Source organism: Chinchilla lanigera, unplaced genomic scaffold (genome assembly GCF_000276665.1).
Source record: "Chinchilla lanigera isolate Chin_1 unplaced genomic scaffold, ChiLan1.0 scaffold00023, whole genome shotgun sequence".
Classification (NCBI taxonomy): Eukaryota; Metazoa; Chordata; class Mammalia; order Rodentia; family Chinchillidae; genus Chinchilla; species Chinchilla lanigera.
Window position 1 is genome coordinate 225125 of NW_004955424.1, and position 20619 is coordinate 245743.

Here is a 20619-nt window from a genome sequence, read left to right on the forward strand (position 1 = left end):
GCTCATGACTTTGCGCTTGCCGGGAGGCGCTGTACCGCTGAGCTAAATGCCCAGCCCCAACTGGAGAGATTCTGGATGAAACAGAGTCATCCTGAGGATTTTCAGAGAGAGAGGAAGAAAATGGTCAAGAAATGGCAGGGAAGGGGCAAGGAGCACACCCACTCCCTCTCTGGGCCCAGGAGGCCCGGTTATGGAAGAGAAAGTCGCTTTGCTTCAGTAGGGAGGTAATGCCCTAGTGAAGCCCTACTTCAGTGAGAGCCAGAAGATAATGAAGATTTAGGGAGGACTGTGTTTCAGAAAATGACTTTCAGGAGGTGTGAAAGGTAGGAGAGCCGGGTGTGGTGCATGCCTGTAATCCCAGCACTCGGGAGGCTGAGGCAGGAGGATTGCCGCAAGTTTGAGGCCAGCCTGGGCTACAAAGTAAGCTCGAGGCCAGCCTGAACTGCATAGCGAGACCCTGTCTCAGAAAGAAAGGAAGGAAGGAAGGAAGGAAGGAAGGAAGGAAGGAAGGAAGGAAAAGAAAAGACAGAAAAAAAAGAAAAGAAAAGAAAGGGAATGTTGAGCTTCTCACAGGAATTTGGATGTGGAAGGAGGGAAGTACACAAGAAACAGATAAAGAGCATATTGAAATCATCCTATTCTAAAGACAGATGGGGGGGCCAGGCATGGTGTGCATTCTTATAATCCCAGCACTTGAGAGGCTGAGGCAGGAGGATTGCTGGGAGTTCGAGGCCAGCCTGGGCTACATAAGCGAGTTCAAGGCCAACCTGCACTACATAGTGAGAGCCTGTCTCCAAAAAACTAAAAGAAAAAACCTAAGAGACATGGTGGTGATAAGTGTTGGAGGGAGCTGGGAAGAAGTGCACCGAATCTTGGATATTTTTTCAATTTTGTCCTATTCGTTTTAAATCTACAGGTCATTAGTAATTATCAGCACTTTAGATGGACGAATTGCTGCCTTGGACGCTGAGAATCGTGGTAAAAAGCAGTGGGATTTGGATGTAGGATCTGGTTCCTTGGTTTCGTCCAGTCTTAGCAAGCCAGAGGTAAGTATTTTCTAGTACGTGTTGGCTAGAAAACTTAGATATAATCCAACAGTTGCTGATCAATTTGCTGATAAAGCTTGGGCTCGGGGCCCAGTTGCCTGGGATTTTAAGACTCACTGCCTCTTTGCGGCTGTAGTCCCTTGGGAAAACTACACAGCTTTTATCCTTCAGCTCCCCTCCTGTAAAGTGGGGTGATGAATAGCACCTACTTCTTAGGATTATTTTGGGCATTAAATGAGTTAGTCATTTAAATGAATAACTTAGGAATACTATTCGTTTTGTCAGTATAGCACATTACCTGATCTATAACATGACCATCATTTTTTTTGTCTTTTTGAGACAGGGTCTCGATATGCATTTCAGGCTGGCCTTGAGCTCATTTTGTAGCCCAAGCTGGTCTCGAACTCATAACGATCCTCCTGCCTCAGCCTCCCAAGTGCTTGGATTACAGACATGCACCACCATGCCCAGCCAATTATCATTTTTTATTACCACACGATCCCTAGGAATAATTAGGCAAATATAAATAAAAACCGAGTTTTATGAGAGATCCAAGCTGCAGAATACCATGAATTATTAACTATGTTGTCTCTCACATACATCCTAATGGTAAGCTAGTCCACTGGAGATTTTCTTGGAATGTAATTCTACATAAATTGGATTATTTGCAAAACAGTTGCGCTTAATAGTTGTGAGCTCTGGAATGGTAGAGGGGAATGAGCATAGATTCAAAGAGATCTCGCTTCCAGCTCTTCCCTGGCACAGGGCTGAAGACTGGGGCCATGGCTTTGCCTCTCCACGCTGCAGTGCCCTCCTCCAGAAAGCGGGCGCACTGCCTGCCTCGGGGAGGTGGGACTCAGTGAGGGAAGCTTGGAAGAGGAATGTTTCTTTCCTGCACCTGCAGTCTTGGCTCTGCTCGATAACATCTCCTTTCAGGAGCTTTATTCTGTTTAAATCATTTAAAAAGCAGTCCGTCTTTTGACTTGTGACTGCGAACATTGAAGCAGTCGCCTGTTTTCTAGAATGCCCTTGCCCTCTTTCTGCCATACTGATTTGTTCCTGCACTACAAACCCTACTATAGTCCTTTATTGCATCATCAATCTTTTTCTTTGAAAAGCTTTCTACTGGCATCAAGTTTAGGAGAAACAAAGCCCTACGAAAGAGGTGTGAGGATGACCCGAGCCGTGCTGCCAGACTTTCGGATGAGAAAGCTGCTCCCTGCAGCCTAGCTGTAGTAGAACCTCCCAGTGCTTTCCGTAAATGCAGCCTGAGTTTTTTTCAGCAGCGCCCAAGTGGGTGGCTATGCAGGAAGCAGCTCTGCCACATCTCCACCTTGCTCTGTGCTAAAGCCTGCCTAGACCTCAGGCTGCCTGCGGTTCATCCAGCGGTGTACCAGAATATCTTTTCAAAATAGTGAGCTTCTGGGGCTGGGGATTTAGCTCAGCGGCAAAAAGCGCCTGCCTGGCAAGCGCAAGGTTGTGAGTTCGGTTCCCGGTACCGGAGAAAAACCAAAAAAAAAAAAAATAGTGAGCTTCTGTTGTCTTGGGACTTCCTAATGGGAATAGCAATTTGATTGTAAATTACTCTGAAAACTTCGAATTGGAATTCAGATTTTCTGAATGATTTTCAAGTGAATTGCTACTCCAGGTAAATTTTTTTTTTTTTTTTTTTTTTTTTTTTTTTTTTTTTGTCTTCTGCTACAATTACGCTTGGGTTTGCATGTTTTGCTTTGTTTCTAAACTAGACATAAAAGATGATCAGCAAAATGAGAAGATGGTAAACTGCTTACAACTGAGGTAATTTTTCAGTGTGTTGTAGTGGTCCAAAGCATGAATGTGTTTGCAAACCAAAACATACACGTGAAGATATTTTGCATGGTATAACAAAGTAGAATGCAAATAGTTGTAATAACTCAGTGCTATTGTGTCTAACTTATAAACAGCTAGTTACACTCAAATGTTTTCTTACCAGTCGCAAATATCTGATCTGTGTTTTTTGTTTTTGTTTTGTTATGTGTTTTTGTTTTGGGGGTTGAACCGAGGGCCTTCGTACTGTGCTACATCCCCAGTCCTTTTTTATTTTTAAAACAGGGTCTTATTAAGTTGCCCAAGTTGGGCTCAAACTTGAGATCCTCCTGCCTCAGCTTCCTAGAACCCTAGGATGAGAGGCAGGCACCCCCAAGCCTAGCAGCATGTTACCGTTTACCTTACTGTTTTCTACGATGTCTTTCAAGCATGTCTTACTGTAAGTGTCCTTTCACCCACCCACCTCCAATCATAGATGCTTTACATTGAATGCTTTGAAATGTTGACTTTCAAATACATTTAAAAGTTTTAGTGTGCGTTTTTATGGCAGTAAATGAAAACTCTTCAGTTGTGTTTCATGCAAGAAAACTTTAGCTATTTTTCATGCATTTTAATTTTCTGTTTTATAGAAATGATATATAGACATTGAGATAACATACATTTACTAGATTTTACTGTTGCCTCAGGTTCTTGGGAACATTTCCTGAGCACATGCGTTGTGTATGTAGATATGCTCTTGACAGTGTTGCTCCTTGCATTGTAAAATTTACCTGTGCTGTACTTGGTATTCCTTACACATGGCGTAACCCTCATAGTAACCCTGCTCATGTGGATGTGTGGGTCTCATTTTGTGAAAGAGAAAAACTGAAGTTTAGAGAGTTTTTTACTTGAAGTTGTAGACCTTCAATGATAAGGTTGAATACAGGCTTGCGCAACTGTACTTAAACCTTTTCCCTATTTGTGTGTGTATCTCCTCTGTAAACTCCAGCTGTTCATATCACACAGTGAGCCTCAAGCGCTTTGTCCCTAGGCCCCGAGGGCTTCAAAGAGCTTTTTCCTCCCTTGGCTCAAGCTACATTTATGAGGTTCAAAATGAAAATAAATTTTTTAAAAACTTGTTAATTTGTTAAATCATAATAGACCTATTGCATAATAGCATTTTTATCAAGAATAACTTTTTCAGTACAAAAATTTAACGAGAAAAGTGGCATTGTTTTACATGGTTTTAAATCTCTAATTTCTGGTTTAATAGAGGATAACTAGATTTTCATGTGTGCTTCTGTATGAAATACTTGGCCGTGTTGTTTTGATTGAATTATGTGAACCAGAAACTCCAGCCACACAGACATGTAGATGGGAAGGAGCGGGGATTTTAGGGGTCTTTTCAGATAAGTGCGGTCCTTCTCTTTTGATTACCTCCATGAAACAAGTGGAAGTGTGGGAAAGGTTGGTTGCATTGTGGATCTGAAACCATAGTAATGAACATTTTGTACTCAACTAATTAGCATCCTTCTCTTGCCTTTTACTCATACCTAATTTCTAACATTATTTAGAGAATATGGATTTACTGAGTTACATTGATCCTTGAAATATTACATGTCTACATGCCTACCCTAATTCTAATATTTTAGGATATTAAAAAAAATGAGCCAGGCGTGGTAGCACATGCTTGTAATCCCTATAATCCCAGCACTCTGGAGGCTGAGGCAGGAGGATTGCCAAGAGTTTTGTGGCCAGGATGAACTACAAAGTGAGTTCAGGACCAGCCTAAACTACATAGTGAGACCCTAGCTCTAAAGTAAAAAAAAAGTAAATCAAATTTGTTACCATCACTGCTGATCGCCCCCCCCCCCCCCCCCTACCGGGAATCGAACTCACGGCCTTGCACTTGCCAGGCAGGCACTGTGCCGCTGAGCTAAATCCCCAGCCCCCATCACTGCCGATCTTATCTGAAGTCTTTTTGTTGCTTGTTTTTTTGGGAGGGTGGTGTGCGCACTTGGGGTAAAACCCAGGCCCTTTCCCATGCTACACAGTTTCTCTGTCACTGACCTATACCCCACGCCCCTGAAGGTCTGTACATACTGGAAAGCTGGCAAGCTCACGCTGGAAGGTAAGCGCTTTCCCAAATTCAAACGTTCACTTGAAAACTTGAAGTTCATCACATATACTGTCAGTTGTTTTCTTTGAAGTGAGAAATCCACTTCGTTCATTTCTGAGAAAATGTCTGCCACATACCCGAGTCTCATGACTACCGTTTTTCTTAGTTGACTTTTGAATAAAAGTGGAGCCTTGAGAGCAGTACAGCTAGTTCAGCTCACGTCAGTCCCACGGGTACTTTTGCTGAAGGAGTGCTCAGATTATACTTCCTGATTGATTGTGCAGGATGGTCAAAAGTATAAACTCGGTAATAAAATCCATCATGTTGCTGCTTCATCAAGACCATTCTTAAATGGGAAAATTTTCAATTAGCAGTAATCACGCCTCGGATAAACCTCATTGGCTACGATACTGCCACTGCTCAAAGCCGGACCATTCTTAAATGGAGGGGTCTGCTCTTGCGTCTCGTTGTGGGTGAATGACAGTGAACACGGCGCCTACTAGTTTGGTGCACAGTTCTGTGAAGGCGCCAGCAAGCCTCTTAGGGCATCAGTGCAAATAAAACAGAGTGAAACAGGAACATCTCGTTACGGGAACTGCTTGACCCGTGGTCCTCGAAGAGCCCGCAGGCCACACTTGGAGAACTGCTCATCTAGTATGTAGTAGCAACATATCTGTGAGATTGTGAACATATTAGCAAGAAGAGGGGACTATATTGCGAGCTTAAGTCATCAGGTACTCAACAAGGTCCTCAGCAGCGTCCAGACATTATGTCCAGAAGTGCGGAAAAATACCATGAAAGGAAGATCAAAAACCATCATTTCAGATGTGCTGAACTGGATGCATAGCGTAGAAGTAGGATCTTTCTAAGTGCATCTCATGCTGGCGTCTCTGAAGCTTCTTAACCTTCACAGTACAGTGGTACCTTGGTTCACGAGCTTGATTGTTCCCACGATTCTGGTCGCAGATTGAGTTAGGTGAGAACCGAATCCAGTCTCCCCATAAGATCAGCCTTGAACCTAACCAGAGTTTGATTCAGTCCTCATGGAGGGGGAACTTGAATTTGGGAGCTTTGGTGCTAGTCACAGTTCCACCATTAACTTGCTGTGCGAACTGGCTAATCCAGCAGAGCTTCATTTTCTTTCGTGTAAAGTGATGGGGATGCACTAAATGTAGTTCTTCTGACTTTGGGAATCAGATACGATCACAAAAGTACTTGAAACACCCAAATTATCTAGAGACATCTTTGAACTTCTTTTACTATACTTAAGGATTTTTATAAAAAACACACACACAAATTCATTATAGATTATTACTAAGTGCATATCTCATTGCCTCCTGACTTGCTGGGATGTTGTTCTTAACCTTTTCTGATCCAAAAGTATCTTACCTTGCTTCAGTAGTGTTTTGATTATGTCAGTGAAAATTCCTGGTAGAAAAGGGAGATTGACAGTTCCATTAAGACCATGTGTTTTGCGTTATATTTAGAATGAATTGCTGGCCGCAGGAAATGTGGGGTACCTTGGGACTCAGATCTCATTTGCTGTTCTTTCCTGTTGTCAAGGTATCTGCAAACTTCCTCAAAAGAACACTGATATAAACCAAAACACCAAGCCACAGCTTCGGTGTGTGCGTGTGTGTGCGTGCCCGCTTGTGTGTGTTAGGCTGAATGTTGTAACTGCAGTTCGTGGTGTGAGCCTCAACAGATGTGACCCAGGTACTGAGCCTAATGTTTTTGACAGTTAACAGTAGCTCAGAATTTTGCTTTTAATTTTCAGACAGGCCTCCTGAGGTGAAATCTGATTTGCTTTCCTCTGGTAATTTACATATAGATTTCAACCCTGAAATGGCAGTGAGTTTTGGCTGTGGCTTCTTGCTGATTGTCTTAAAGTTTTGTTTCATAACTTATTGACATAATTTTTTTGAGACAGAGTCTCGCTATGTTTAGGCTGGCCTTGCGCTCACAGCAGTCCTCTCGCCTCAGTCTCCCAAGTGCTGGGATTACAGGCGTTTCCCACTGTGGCCAGCAATAATTTTTTTCGTGAGGTTCTTCAGGCAGCCTTTGGATCACACTTTAAATCTAAGTAGACAAAATGTCCTTGAACTGTCTACTTCTCCATATCTGGGGATGCAGTTTATAAATACAAAGAGTTTTCTGGTCTTTATTTAGAACGACCTTCATAAAAAATATTATAACTTATGTAAAGGTTACCTTGTATAATCCTGATTAGTATACATCATGTAATTTGTAGTTAGATGAATATCTTTACCTTTTCATTATTTAGAGATACCATTTGTTTTCTGTTTTGTTTCTCTGTTAAAATGCCTTTTTTGTGGTGTCACACGCCTGTAATCCCATCACTCAGGAAGCTGAGGCAGGAGGATCATTGTGAGTTTGAGACCAGCCTGGGCTACAAAGTGAGCTCAAGGCGAGCCTGAATTGCATAGTGAGACCCTGTCTCCAAAAGACCAAAAAAAAAAGCCTTTTTTTCCTCCTAAAAAGAACAATTTTCTGCGAATGGTGGTGGACTTGGGAGACTGAGGCAGGAAGATTGCCTCTAGTTCAAGGCCAGCCTGGGCACATAGCCAGCCTGAACTGCATATTGAGACCCTGTCTCAAGCAAAACAAAACAAAACAAAACAAAAAAAGACCAAACAACTCTTCTGTAAGTCTATACTTAGAATTTGGGGTTTTGTTTTATTTTGAGGATGCTCCTCCCCAGGGGATGGGCCCTGCTGCTTCAGGCAGGTGCAGAAACAAACAGCTATGGTGCTGGTCTCTCCATCCTCCCTGCTGCCAGCAGCAGCCGGGAGTCCTCCGAGCTGGTCCAGGGCCTGGGGAAGGGGTGAGTGCACCTCTTACGGTTGCTGCTTTGTGCAGAGTCCAGACTTGAGGGCTGCTTTGTTAGAAAGCAGCGGCGGTCTCTTACAGGGTCTCTGACTTGTCCTGAAAGCTGCCCCGGCCGCCTCAGTGTCTCCCTTTGTACGTTAAGTAGTGCGCATTGAGTCTGTCCCTGTCATTCAAGATGATGGTTTATTTTGAAGAGTGACTGTCGGCTGTGTGCAGCCAGTGTTTAAATAATTGCTTCGTTTAATTGCTTTTCTTTTAATTATAGAAGTGAAACAGTGGTTTAATTTTGTTAGTCCCTTAGCATGGCTGAAAGCAGTGCTGCAAGCCAGACTCATTTATTCTCGCGCATGCTGCCAAATGGGAGACGGACCTGACCCTGATTTTAGGAAATGGGTCTTTTCTTTCCTGCCTTCCTTCCCTCCTCTCTCCCCCTCTTCACTCCCTCCCTGCTTTTCTCTCCTGTCTCCCACTCTCTCTCCAAATGTCTATTAGTCTAGGTGAAGGCAGGGATGGTTGTTTTTTTCATAATGAAAAATAAATTATGCTTAAAAAGCTAGCCTGGTAGTTTTCTTTGAAGTGTTTTGTAAACTGACCAAATTAAGGAAAAGGTATAAACATTTACTATCTATAGGGTATTGTTTGTTCTTGAATTACGTCATTCACAGTCTTTGAATAAACACCAAATCATTCTAGGTTTTAGTTTTTTTTTTTTTTTTCCCGTTTCCTCTTAAACGTGTCATTTGGGGTGAGTTCTGACTAATAACCCAGTCTCCTGAAAGATCTTACAGCCTCTTCTATTGTGTCATCTAACTGTTAACCACATTGCCCCCTAGTCTTTGAAGTATGAGTGGTGGACACGCCTGCAGTCCCAGCACTCAGGAGGCTGAGGCGGGAGAATCGCCACAAGTTCAGGGCCAGCCTGAACTGCATAGTGAGTCCTTGTCTCAAAAAACAGACAGAACAAAACAAAAAATAGTAAGGGACTCTGGCAGTAGTGTTTCCAGGGAAATAAAAAGAGCATTGCCACCATACAACAATATTGAGCATCTTTTTTTGTTGTTGTTGTTAAAGTTACCAATATTTCTTTTTTTTTTTTTTTTTTCCCCCCCCGGTATCAGGAATCGAACTCACAGCCTCATGCTTGCCAGGCAGGCATTGTGCCCCTGAGCTAAATCCCCAGCCCCTCAAAGTTACCAATATTTCTGACATATAATAATGCACTTGTTTATTTTGATTAAGGTACTATTCTATGTCCTTGATATCGTATATCATTTTTGAAGAATTAAAATACATTCTAAAAATGCGGGGCATGATGGTGCATGCCTGTACTCCCCGCTCGTGGCAGGCTGAGGCAGGAGCTCTAGGCCAGGACGGGCTACCGAATGAACCCAAGGCCATCCTCAATTACACAGTGAGACCCGGTCTCAAAAATAAATAAATAAATAAAATACATAAAAATAAATGTGTTAGTGTCTCTCTACTGTTATTGAAATCCTTTATGATCCTTCAGAACTTCCGCGTTCTAATCAAAGAATGTGGGATTGATTGATTGACTGATTGACTGATGTTGCTACTGGGGCTTGAACCCGGGGCCTCATGCACACTAGGCGAGCACTCTGGTGCTAAGGTACATTTCCAGATTTTTAAAAAAAATTTGAGACACGGGGTTTTGCCAGTTGGCCCAGACTGGCTTCAGACTTGCAGTTCTCCCTCAGCCGCCCAGGCGACATCACCGCACCAGCGAGAACTTACACGTACGCCAAAGGCTGGTAGCAGTTTGGTGTATTTAATTCTCCATTGGAAGGGTCTTTATTTGGTTTTGAGGCTGTCTTTTTAAGTGATGTGGTGAATCCACCACTGAGAAAGAAGCAGTCGACTGACATGGCATAATGGAGCTTTCAGTCCGCCTTGCCCTTGAACTCACCTTTGGAGCACACTTTTGGATTCCAAAGGCTTTTGTTACTTTTGAGATTTTGTTAATGAGACACAGTTCTTTTCTAACGTTTCCTGATATAGCATAAGACCTATGGATTATAGTGGTCTGATATTTTTGCATTAAGAGTTTTTAACTTTTTAAAAATGTAGCCGGGCATGGTGGTGCACGCCTGTAATCCCCACACTCAGGAGGCTGAGGCAGGAGGAGGATCATTGCAAGTTGGAGACCAGCCTGGGATACAAAAGGGAGCTGAAGGCCAGCCTGAACTCCATAGCGAGACCCCTTCTCAAAAACACCAAAAAAATAAAATAAAATAAAATAAAATAAGCAGCCCTGGTCATTACATCTACACAAACTGTTGTTCGATTAGCACTTTATTGTTTGTAAAGTGATGTCAAATCTGTTCTTATTTAATCATTAAAATATTAACCTGTTTTTCAGATAAGAAAATTAGGGCTCCAAAAAGCTCAGAGATTTATCTGATGTAGTAAAGCCAAGACTCAACCCTAGATCATCACGCGTATTCCTTTCTCTCTGCCCGCCATTTCATAGTTTTTAAAATGCCTCAATACAGCGTGTCTGCATTTACTTCACGTGCCTTATCCGAGTTGACTACTCACAGACATCTTGTGTACAGCGTACTGAGCGTGCTACTCTGCACACTGTGAGCCTGTAGCTGCCTGTTACACAACCCCAGTGTGCTAGTCACAGCACCCGAACTTAACATACCCAAAACCCAATTCATTATTGTGTTGGGGGGGTGGGCACACAGCGTGCAGTGCTGGGTGTAACAGTGCCCAGGACTGCTGTGATCCCTGCCCTCGGGGAACTTACTATTCTAGTGTATAAGCTGCGGAAGGCCGCACTGAGGAAGCATAGCTCTGTGTGCAGTTAGGGAGACAGACCTGAAGCAATTATAGCATAAATAATATAACTGGATGTGGTGACCTCCCCAGGGCAGGACAGAGCCTGAGAAAGTGTGGCCAGGTAACTGCGCCTTTCTGTGACAGCCAGAGAAGGCTTTTTGGAGATCCGGGGATGAGGAGCTGCTTAGGAATCAGGTGGGTAGAGAATGGGGGAAGGAGCACCGTGGGAGGGGGAAGCGTTGGAGGGGTGAGAATCTTCACAGCAGTGTGGCACGGGGTCTGGTAAGCCGTGGTAGGCGCTGGATTCTATCCTGTGAGCTGTGGGGTACCTTTGAAGGAACTGAAGTGGAAGAAGTCGCTGACTATAGCAAACAGGGTGGACCAAGCGCAGAAAATGGGACTCTGCTTGTAGTCGGCTGGGGTGGGTAGGAGACTGCACGGGAGTGAGCCCAGGTCGGGGTGATCTTTAGACCGGTAGTGATGGTGGAAGAGGGCTCAAGAGGAGTTTAAGGAGGAAGGCCTTTTTGACATTAAAAGATCAAAAGAGGAGTTAAAAGTACACTAGGAACAGGTACCGAGAGGACGCACCTGTCTGTTCAGCTTTGTTGGGCTTGGCGTCACTGTGCCGTCTCCGAGCGAGAAGTTGGGTCCCTCTGACGGTGGGCCCTGGGCTCCCAGGAGACGCCTGAGCCACACACAGGAGCGTTAGTGTCAGGGAAACAGAACATCTGTCACCTTGAGAACAAAGCAGCTGATGACCAAACTTTTAAACTCTTAACGTTTTAAAATTAAGTAATGAATCAGAGTAGGGGTGTGGGAGGGGGGAGTGTTTGAAGGACACATTGGCTTTAGTGGGATTTTCGTGGATTTTTCTGCTTTTCTTCAGGCTTCTTTAACTACTGCTTTTTTATTTTATCAGCACACTTTAGATCCATAATGATAACATTCATCATAGGGAATTTGTGCCAGTGGGTAACATATCTTGCTTCTACTACTAGTTGATGTGAATATAAATATTTTAAAATATAAATGCACTGTTAAAGATAAGCTGATTATAAGCCAAAGGCTTCACTGAGATGACTGCTTGATTCATTAGCGTCTCAGTGCAGGTCTCATAGGGGAAGAGATTGTCAAAAGTATTTCCATTCGATTGTGGAGGAGTTGGGGGACCTGGGAGAGAAGTAGGACAGTTGCCTCCTATTGCCTGCCCAGAGAAGTGAAAACATGAATCAGTAGTTTGTGGACCAAAATGGCGGGCCGTTGAAAGCAGTTGTAGAGAGTGATTACTAGAATCAAGTGAAATAATGTGAGAACTTTTTATTATTATTATTATTAAAGAGTAAAAGAAGGATAACATAGTAATAGGGGGGCTTACCGAATTACAGACAAAGTGGTAGGAAATTATCAATGGTTGTCGTTTTCCATATTGTTATCTACAAGGTAGTTTCTCAGGAAAACAAATAGACAAATAATAGTGAGCTACAGACAAAAGTGGTAGGAGATTACCAATGATTGTTGTACTATACTTTGGTATCTTCAAAGTGGTTTCTAAAGAAAATAAATAGAGCTATACATGAGTGACCAATTGAATAATCATTGACTATTCCCAGTGGTTGTTGTAGGAAACACATAGTAATAAACATACATCCGTTTACGAAATAGCATAGGAACAATACAAACATTACAGAGTATGTGAGAACTTTTGTGAAACAGTGAAGTGTTCATTTTTACCCAAGGTCACACAGCAAGTGAGTAGCGGAGTCAGAGACCCAGAGAGCAGGGCTGGGTGAGGTGCAGTCCGCACCCTAGGGACGAGTTTTAATTTCATATGAGGGTGTCCATCGGTCACCCCAGCTTGCAAAACAGCCAGCATGGCTGGGAAAGGAATGTTCAAGGTAAAGTGGGCTTCCAGAGAATGAAAAGGTCAGCAGTTTAGCACTTTAACTGCGGTACCGCTTGTGTACCTTACGCCGTCCCAGTACTGGTGAAGTTTACATTTGTATTAGTTAGGTGGGATCGTATCGTGAGACGCTCTTCGGGTAGGAGCAGATGGGCGCCCTGCTACTACATGTTCTAGGGTCATCGGTGGTGTTTTCTCTCCTCCTCCTTTGCAGTCTCTGTTCATCCTTCCTCCTGGCGAGTCTGCATCTAGCTGTGCTCTTCCTTCCACTTTGTTCTCTTCAGCTTCTACTGCCTCTTAGCGTCTACCTGGGACTTGGCTTCTGTAGCGGCCAGGGCTGAGCGTTCCCTCTTCTTCTGTCCTGGTTATGGGACACACTAAGTTGCAGAAGCTGTTTTCAGTTTTCAGTCTTATTGCACGTGGGCTTCTTCCGGATATGACTTTGGGGATTTAAGAGTGGTTAATGTAAAATGCTTGTGTATACAAACCTGGCTTCCCACGCAGAATGGCAGAAGTTCTCCATAGGAGAATTCCAGCTAGTAAATACAGAATGTTAGAATTAGAATACTACTAACATGGTGAAAAGTAGATGGAACACTTATTTGTTTGTTTCATTTTTTTTTTTGTTTTTGTTTTTTGAAACAGGGTCTCACTATGCAGTTCAAGCTGGCCTTGAACTCACTATGGAGCCCATGCTGGCCTCGAACTTGCAGTGATTCTCCTGCCTCAGCCTCCTGAGTGCTAGGATTGCAGGCGTGTACCACCATGCCTGGCTTGGGACAGTTGTTGAATGGAGGGATTGGGCTGACTTCCCTGAACCCACTAATTGATAGTAACATTAAAAGTGTGACAGCCGAGGACTGTGTGCTTTATAATATGATGTAGCACACGGGTCACCAAACTCTGTGAAGGATTTGATAGTAAGCATCTTAGGTGTGAGGGCCATACGGTCTCCGCTGCAGCTAAGTAAACTCTGCAGTTTTAGCTCAAAAGTAGTGATAGATAATATGCAAATGAATGAGTTACGTGGCTGTGTTTCAATAAAACTTTACTTACAACACAGTGAACAGCCATGGGATTTGGCAGCAGACCCCTCATGTAGTAGGAAATATACAGCACGAACTATGAGGTATTCAAGGAACAAGTTAAATAGCAGCTCCATCCTGAGTGGGGCATTGTATAAGACGTTGTTTCTCAAGTAAACCAGTGCGTGAAAAATGGGCTGGAAGGGCCTTACTGGGGGATAAAATGTAGACTTGGAATTCATTGTAAAGGTGATCTTTGAGACAATCTGGGACATTTGAATATTAAATGCTTTTTACTCTTAATATATAAATGTATTATATAATTACTGAAGCTCTATGATAGAGACATGAGGGTTGCTGTATTAGTCTCTTACATTTTTTTTCTCTGGCATTTTTCCTAGTAAGTTAAATGTACTCTCTCCCAGAAGTGTGTGTATGCGTGTATATGGGGAAGGGGAGCTCGTTGCATTAGAAAAAATAAGAGCTAAATGAGAAAATAATTTGTACCGCTGGAGGGATTTTTGTTTTTTGTTGCTGAGGGTATTCATTTTAGTAGTGGAGCTTCTTTTGTTTTTTCAACTGAAGTTCCTCCATCAATATTTTCACATTCTGATTTCAGGTCCGAGTCCCTGATCACATGTGCCACTGGTATTCATTATGCCACTTAGATTTGCTTAGAGCAGAAATCAAATTACTTTACTAAACTGCTTGATGATTGCACAGATAAAGCTGCTAGGTCTTTGGTAGTAAGTTTGCTAGCCAGCGTGACAAACTTTTTATTTTAAAATTATGTCCAGGGAAAAACAAATAGAGGAAACGTACACAGAATAACAAGAATTTATTATTTTTTAAATGACTGAAGGGAGAAGCAGGTCCCATAATTAGTTTGAGATGCAGAGCAGCGAATCAGAACAAATAGCTGCTTCCACGGACAGATCAGTGGAATGTGAAAAGGCATCACCATAACCTACATTTTTTTCTACCGAGAGATTTGCAGCTGCCTGTCGGGATGACTCATTCCTTTGCTTAGGGGTGAGGTAATGCTATTGTGAGGGGTGATGTCATCTCTACCTGAACTGCATGCATATATATTGCTTCTCAGGCTCTCAAGGAAAAACACCATCTGCTTTCACATATGCAGCCTGAAAGATTTTTCAAAGATCGGTGCAAAGGTCAGCAGCCTTGTGTATGACTCATAAGCAGCCAATTAGCGAAGAGCAGCTGTTTAAAAGTAAACTTTGAAAATCAAAATCCAGAAATATGACATGATGATTCAATATTGGATCACAGTTCTTCTTTGTTGTTTTGTGTTTTATCCTTCCTCTGTTAATGCTGTTGAAGATTTAAAACACAACTATTTTTTCAGTATTGTCAATCATATGAAACCTTCTTGGTTGTTTAAACTGTATTTTTTTTTTCGTGGTACTGGGGTTTGAATCCAGGGGTTCAACTGCTGAGTCACCCCCAACCCCATCCTTTTTATTTTTTGATTGGAGACAGGGTCTCACTAAGCTGCCCAGACAGACACTGAGCTACCTCAGTCTCAAGTCAGGTCCTCCTAGCTAGTGCTAAAATGACAGGCATGCACCACCATGGCCAGCCTCAACTGTATTTTTTAAATTTAAGGATTTTTGTTTGTTTGCTTATTACTTTGGGAGGTGCATAGATCATTCTCAAAGCAAAAATGAATTTTATTCCATATTAGTATGGCAGTTTCCTTTCACACATAGGAATTATTTAATGTTCCCTAAGGAGTGGCAGCTGCTTGAGAAGAAAAATGATTTTTAATGGAAGGAGATAGGTGAAAATAAATGCTGTTTGCCACAGAACCACTAACTTTGTTTTAATGAGGTATACTTGCTTTTTTATGCTCAAGCTAATATTACTGCTGAGGGGGTCAGACAATTGAAATCCTTTTTTTTTTCATCTTTAGCATCATTTAAAGCTACTCTTGTAAATATGGACAGTAGAGACCTGTAAAACTTGATTTTTAAAAAACTGATGCAGAACTCAAAGTGGGGAGATCATGTTGGCTAGGTACCACATGTTGTTATTGTTGAATATGTGTACTGTGACCCAATTTTGTTTCTTTTTTTTTTTTTTTTTCCTCCGGTACCGGGAACTGAACTCACGACCTTGCGCTTGCCAGGCAGGCACTTTTGCCGCTGAGCTAAATCCCCAGCCCCTCCAATTTTGTTTCAATGGCAGCTTCAAGTTGCACATTCTACAAAAGATAAGTTTTAATTTTTAAATAAGCCTGTTATCTATAGTCAAGAAGTACAAGAATGCTAGGAATAAAATAACAATGCTAAAACTCTAGGTAGTATTAGGTGCGATACATACCAATGTCTGTTTGAGAACTTATGAAAGATCAAAAGTTTTTCCTTAAAGAGTAAAATATTGTGAGGGTACGTACCTATAATCTCAGCACTCTGGGAGGCTGAGACAGAAGGATCACAAGTTTGAGCCCAGCCTCGGCAACTTGGTCAAACATTGCCTTAAAATAAAAGATAAAATGATTAGGGATTTAGCTCAGTGTGAAGGCTGTGGATTCAGTCCCCAATACTGTAAAAAAAAAAAAAAAAAGAGAGAGAGAGAGAGATAGAAAGGTTAAGTATTAAAGGAGAGTTGTGATGAATGAGTCTATGGCCATGCTACCCTGAATGCACCCAATCTCGTCTAATGAATGAACTTCTGTTTAATGGTATAATGTTCTACATTCGACTCTAGAGCTTCTGAAAGACTCTGGAGCAGCCTTCTTTTGTTTGTAACCTCAAACTTGAAAGTAAATTCAAGCTACAAGAGGTTGTAGAAATTGAAATGATACCCAAAACCAGCAGGCTCATTCATATATACCTGGTTTACCTGCCTCAACCTGGTTGTTTGCTTTCTCATTTATTGCAGTCACTGTTTTGTCTCACTCATTCTTGGCCCTCCAGCCTCCACTCACTTGTTTATGTGAGACGTTTGGCAGTAAGTTAAATATGTGTTGTCACCTTGACTCCGAAATATGTGTGCGTGCACAATAGACAGTCTCTCAGAAAACCACAGAACAGTTATCAGCTCCACCAACTTATGTATTGCAGTACATCTTACATTTGAGTGCTGCCAATTGCCTGAATACTGTCCTTTGTAGTCTCCACCCAGTGGTGTCTGCTGCAGCGGTATTGTATTTATTTGCCATGTTAGCCTTTTTTAACATTGACATTTTTGAAGAATATGGTCTCTAACCTTTTATTTAAAAACAACAACATACCTGGCGTGGTGGCGCACGCCTGTAATCTCAGCACTTGGGAGGCTGAGGCAGGAGGATTGTTGAGAGTTTGAGATCATCCTGGGCTACAAAGTGAGCTCAAGGCCAGCCTGAACTGCACAGCGAGACCCTGTCTCAAAAAGACCAAAACAACAACAACAGCAAAAATACAATTCATCACCTTATGCTTATTGGACATTTGTTTGTGAGTAGATTCAGATGTGTGCAGTCTTAGCCGAAAGACCACCAAGGTGGTGTTGTGACCTCTGTCGGGTATCCCATCCATCACTCATTGATTGATAGTGTGAGTTTTAATCTGTCAGGATGTTGCCTGAGTTCTCCACCATGGAATTACTGTTCTGTTTTTAATTTCTTATAACTAATAAGCAGTCAATAGGGAGTTAAAGACCATGCAAAGATCCTATTCTTTGTCAGAATTTCTGCTTAGAATTAGCACCATTGCTGATTCTTGTCTGATCCAATCTTTATTGTGATAGTCACAAAATGCTCATTTTTCCAGCTCTAGCTCTCCCTTCTCCTCCTTTTATTACTTATTTTATTAGTTTTTTTTTTTTCATTGCTGTGGGCTCAAGAATTCCTATTTTTAAAATTCAGTTCTTAATTATTCTGGTGCTTAAATTGTCTCGGATTTGACTGGTAGCGTGCCGCATCGTTTTTGAGCTCATGCTTGCTTATTTTCTTTTTTTAATAATAAGATGTTCATCTTGTAACTATCGTTGTCCTGAAATCATTTCTCTGAGAAGCCGTGCTTTCTTTTGGTGAGAAATTAAAATCTAGGCCTTAAGTTTGAATGTATTATTTTAACAGCCACTGTAGAAACACAAGTGTATAAACATTACTAGACCTGATAAGTAGTTCCTTAGGTGTACAGTGGGCAATTTTTTGAGAACGTAATATTGTCTCAGCTTCAGTTACCACAAAAAGTAGAGTATTACTGAATAGGAAAATTCCTGTTAGTGAACTTTCACTGTCAAACTTTTCTTAGATTTCAAAGCAAAAACATACGTGAAGCCACCTCGAGCAGGGGGAGGAAAATGGCACACAGTGGCATAACTGTTCCCCTAAGTGCTGTGTTAGTACCGGTGCCCGATGTCTGCCCACGTGGAGAGAAGTGAAAGACAGGGACAGGAGGGGGCTCTGAGGTCATATTTACAGAACCTTAAACGTCCTCTAAAGGATTTGGAGTCTTAGGATTTGGAGTCTTTAGTAAGAAGAGAGCCATTGAAGATTTTTGAATAGTATCATAACAAGCTTAACTTTGAGTGTGATTAATCTAGAAGATAATTAGGGCTGAGGATATAGCTCAGTGGCATAAGCGCTTGCCTGGCAAGCCTGAGGTCATGAGTTCGATTCCCAGTACAAAAAAAAAAAAAAAAATAGAAGATAATTAGAGCTTAGATTGAGGAAATTTCCACTTAAGAACTGTGCAGAGGCTGTTCTAATAGTTCAGGCTAGAGATAGTATGGATGCGAAGTAGGATATGAAAGAAAGACGTGAATTAGAACAGTGATTTTGAGCCTGTGTTGCAGAACCCCAGGGTTTGGGACAAATGTAGGGGAAGGGGAGAGTGTGTGAGTTGAGGACCGAGTTAGAAGTGTGAGTCCTGGGTTAGGAATTTTCAAGGAAGGGGGTCTTTAAAGAAAGCATTCTACGCTTAACAACAAAAGTAGGTAAGGAAATTTTATTTTGAAGTTAAGACCATTATTTGTTGGGAGGTTGCTTTCTTTTTAACTTTACCTCCTTGGTGTTCCATTTTCCCAAAGTTTCGAGCCTGAGTGATCAGAACAATGCTTGTGTCATTGACTAAAGTGGATCAAACGTTTGTATTGTAAATGGCAAAGGTCAGTGTGTACTGAAACTCTTAGGAAACAAGATGTCCTTGGCCGGAAGTCTTGGAGTCATCCTGGACTCCTTGCTTTGACTCAGCCCGTCAGGGACAAAGCCTGCTGCTTGAGTTAGCGCAGCCCTCACCACCTGCGTCACCGTCACCGCTCTCAGCTCCTCTGTTGCCTTCTGCCCACTTCCTGCCCCCACCATCACCTCTCTGCCTGTTCTCTTTCCTTGCGGCTCATTAGTCATGAAGTGTAGCTCACACTTCCCCAAAAGTCTTTGCAAATCTGCTCCCCGATCAGCTCGGTTAACTCTCTACTGTTGAGGTCTTTGCCAGCAGGATGCACCCTGAGCTCTTTCTTGACGGTCCCCTCCCCACCATACCCCGTACACGTTCCACTCCTCTTTGTCTTGTTCTGGTTTTTCTCCGTGACACTTGTCACCTACCATACTCTGTCTTGCTTACCATGTTGTCTCCTGACATCAGTGTTTAAGCTCCACAAGAAGAGTAGTAGTTCATGTGTCCTGCCAGCTTCTCTCCTGGCCACCAGACCAGACTGTGCCTGGCACGTAGGTGGCCCTCCATAAGCCCTGTTCAGAGAGGGAAGGACAACCGAGAACGCAAACCAGCCCCTCAGCCTCGTTACCAGGCGTGTGGCCCTTAGCAGATTTGAGGACTACGGAAATGGGTGTGGGTTACTGCGTGGGTCAGCGTCTGCAGACCTGTGTTCCTGGGATCAGAGTCTGTGACAGTGATTGGCTTGGATAAAACAGCCCCCTCCCCATACTGCATATATCATCTGTGTACTAGAGAATCATACTTAGAACATTAATGGCTCTAAGACCTGCTGTAGTAACCTTCTTCCTGACCTCCATGGACTCCCAAACTCTTCTTGGTAGCTCACCTGTCATTATGAAATCTTGTTGGTCCTTGGCAGAATTTAAGAAAAACAGCACTAGTCTGTTATGTGTAGGTCCCAGGAGATTTGGCAGCTGTGAACTCCTTTTGGGTGATGAACTGTGGTGCTCAGAAGGAGGCTGGAGCTCAGCAGGCTCCAGCCTCCAGCTCTTAGCTAGTACTCTTAAAGTGACCGCCCTTGTCAAAGCTGCCTTCTGTTTTAGGTGTTTGGGAATAAGGTGATCATTCCTTCCCTGGATGGAGACCTCTTCCAGTGGGACCGAGACCGTGAGAGCATGGAAACCGTTCCTTTCACAGTCGAATCCCTGCTTGAGTCTTCTTACAAATTTGGAGATGATGTTGTTTTGGTTGGAGGAAAATCTCTCACTACATATGGACTCAGCGCCTACAGTGGAAAGGTGTGTAAAAACGTGTTTATATCAGGGAAATTTGAATAACTTGGGAGAGAGGAAAACTTCTTAAGCCATATTGTAAGTAGTTGAGTCTTAGTATAATTTTATCCTCAGGATAGCATTTGTTTTCATAACAGAACTGTGAGGGAGAAAGAGGAAACTAAAATCTGTGTAAGATAAGAATAAACAGCAGAGCCAAGAATAGCAGGAGGAAGAAAATTAATACGGTCTACTGTGTCAGGTACTTCTTTCTTTTTGTTTTTAAGACAGGGTCTTGCTGTATAGTTTAGACTGACCTTGAACTTACTATGGAACCCAGGCCGCCCTCAGACTCTCAGCAATCTTTCTGCCTCAGCCTCCTAAGTGCTGGGATTACAGGCATGTGCCACCACACCCAGCTTCAAAGAAGAATCTTTTGAATATGAAAAGTATTAGAAAGGGTTCAAGTTTTTAAAAATCAAATACCTTTGTTGTATGGAGTTCTGAGGCTGATTTTTTTTTTTAACTCACCTGGAATTTTAATGATAATATTGTTAGGGTACTGTAAGTGGTTCTGCATCCCTTTTTATATATTCCCTGGAAAAACCCCCAAATAAGACTCAAGTTGCCAAATCCTTAAAATCATTTCCTAAAATAAATATTTTTAGGACTTTCATGGTTCTAAATGATTCATTTTA

General features: G+C 42.4%; 1 protein-coding gene across 1 annotated transcript in view; it reads left to right on the top strand.

Moving 5' to 3' along the window:
- Eif2ak3 (eukaryotic translation initiation factor 2-alpha kinase 3) overlaps positions 1-20619 on the top strand; it is a gene marked incomplete in the record, with an annotated part of 68401 nt that overhangs the window by 14258 nt on the left and 33524 nt on the right. Inside the window, 2 exon segments of the mRNA XM_013514710.1 lie at positions 917-1046; positions 19754-19948. Coding sequence (XP_013370164.1) covers positions 917-1046; positions 19754-19948 — 325 coding nt within the window.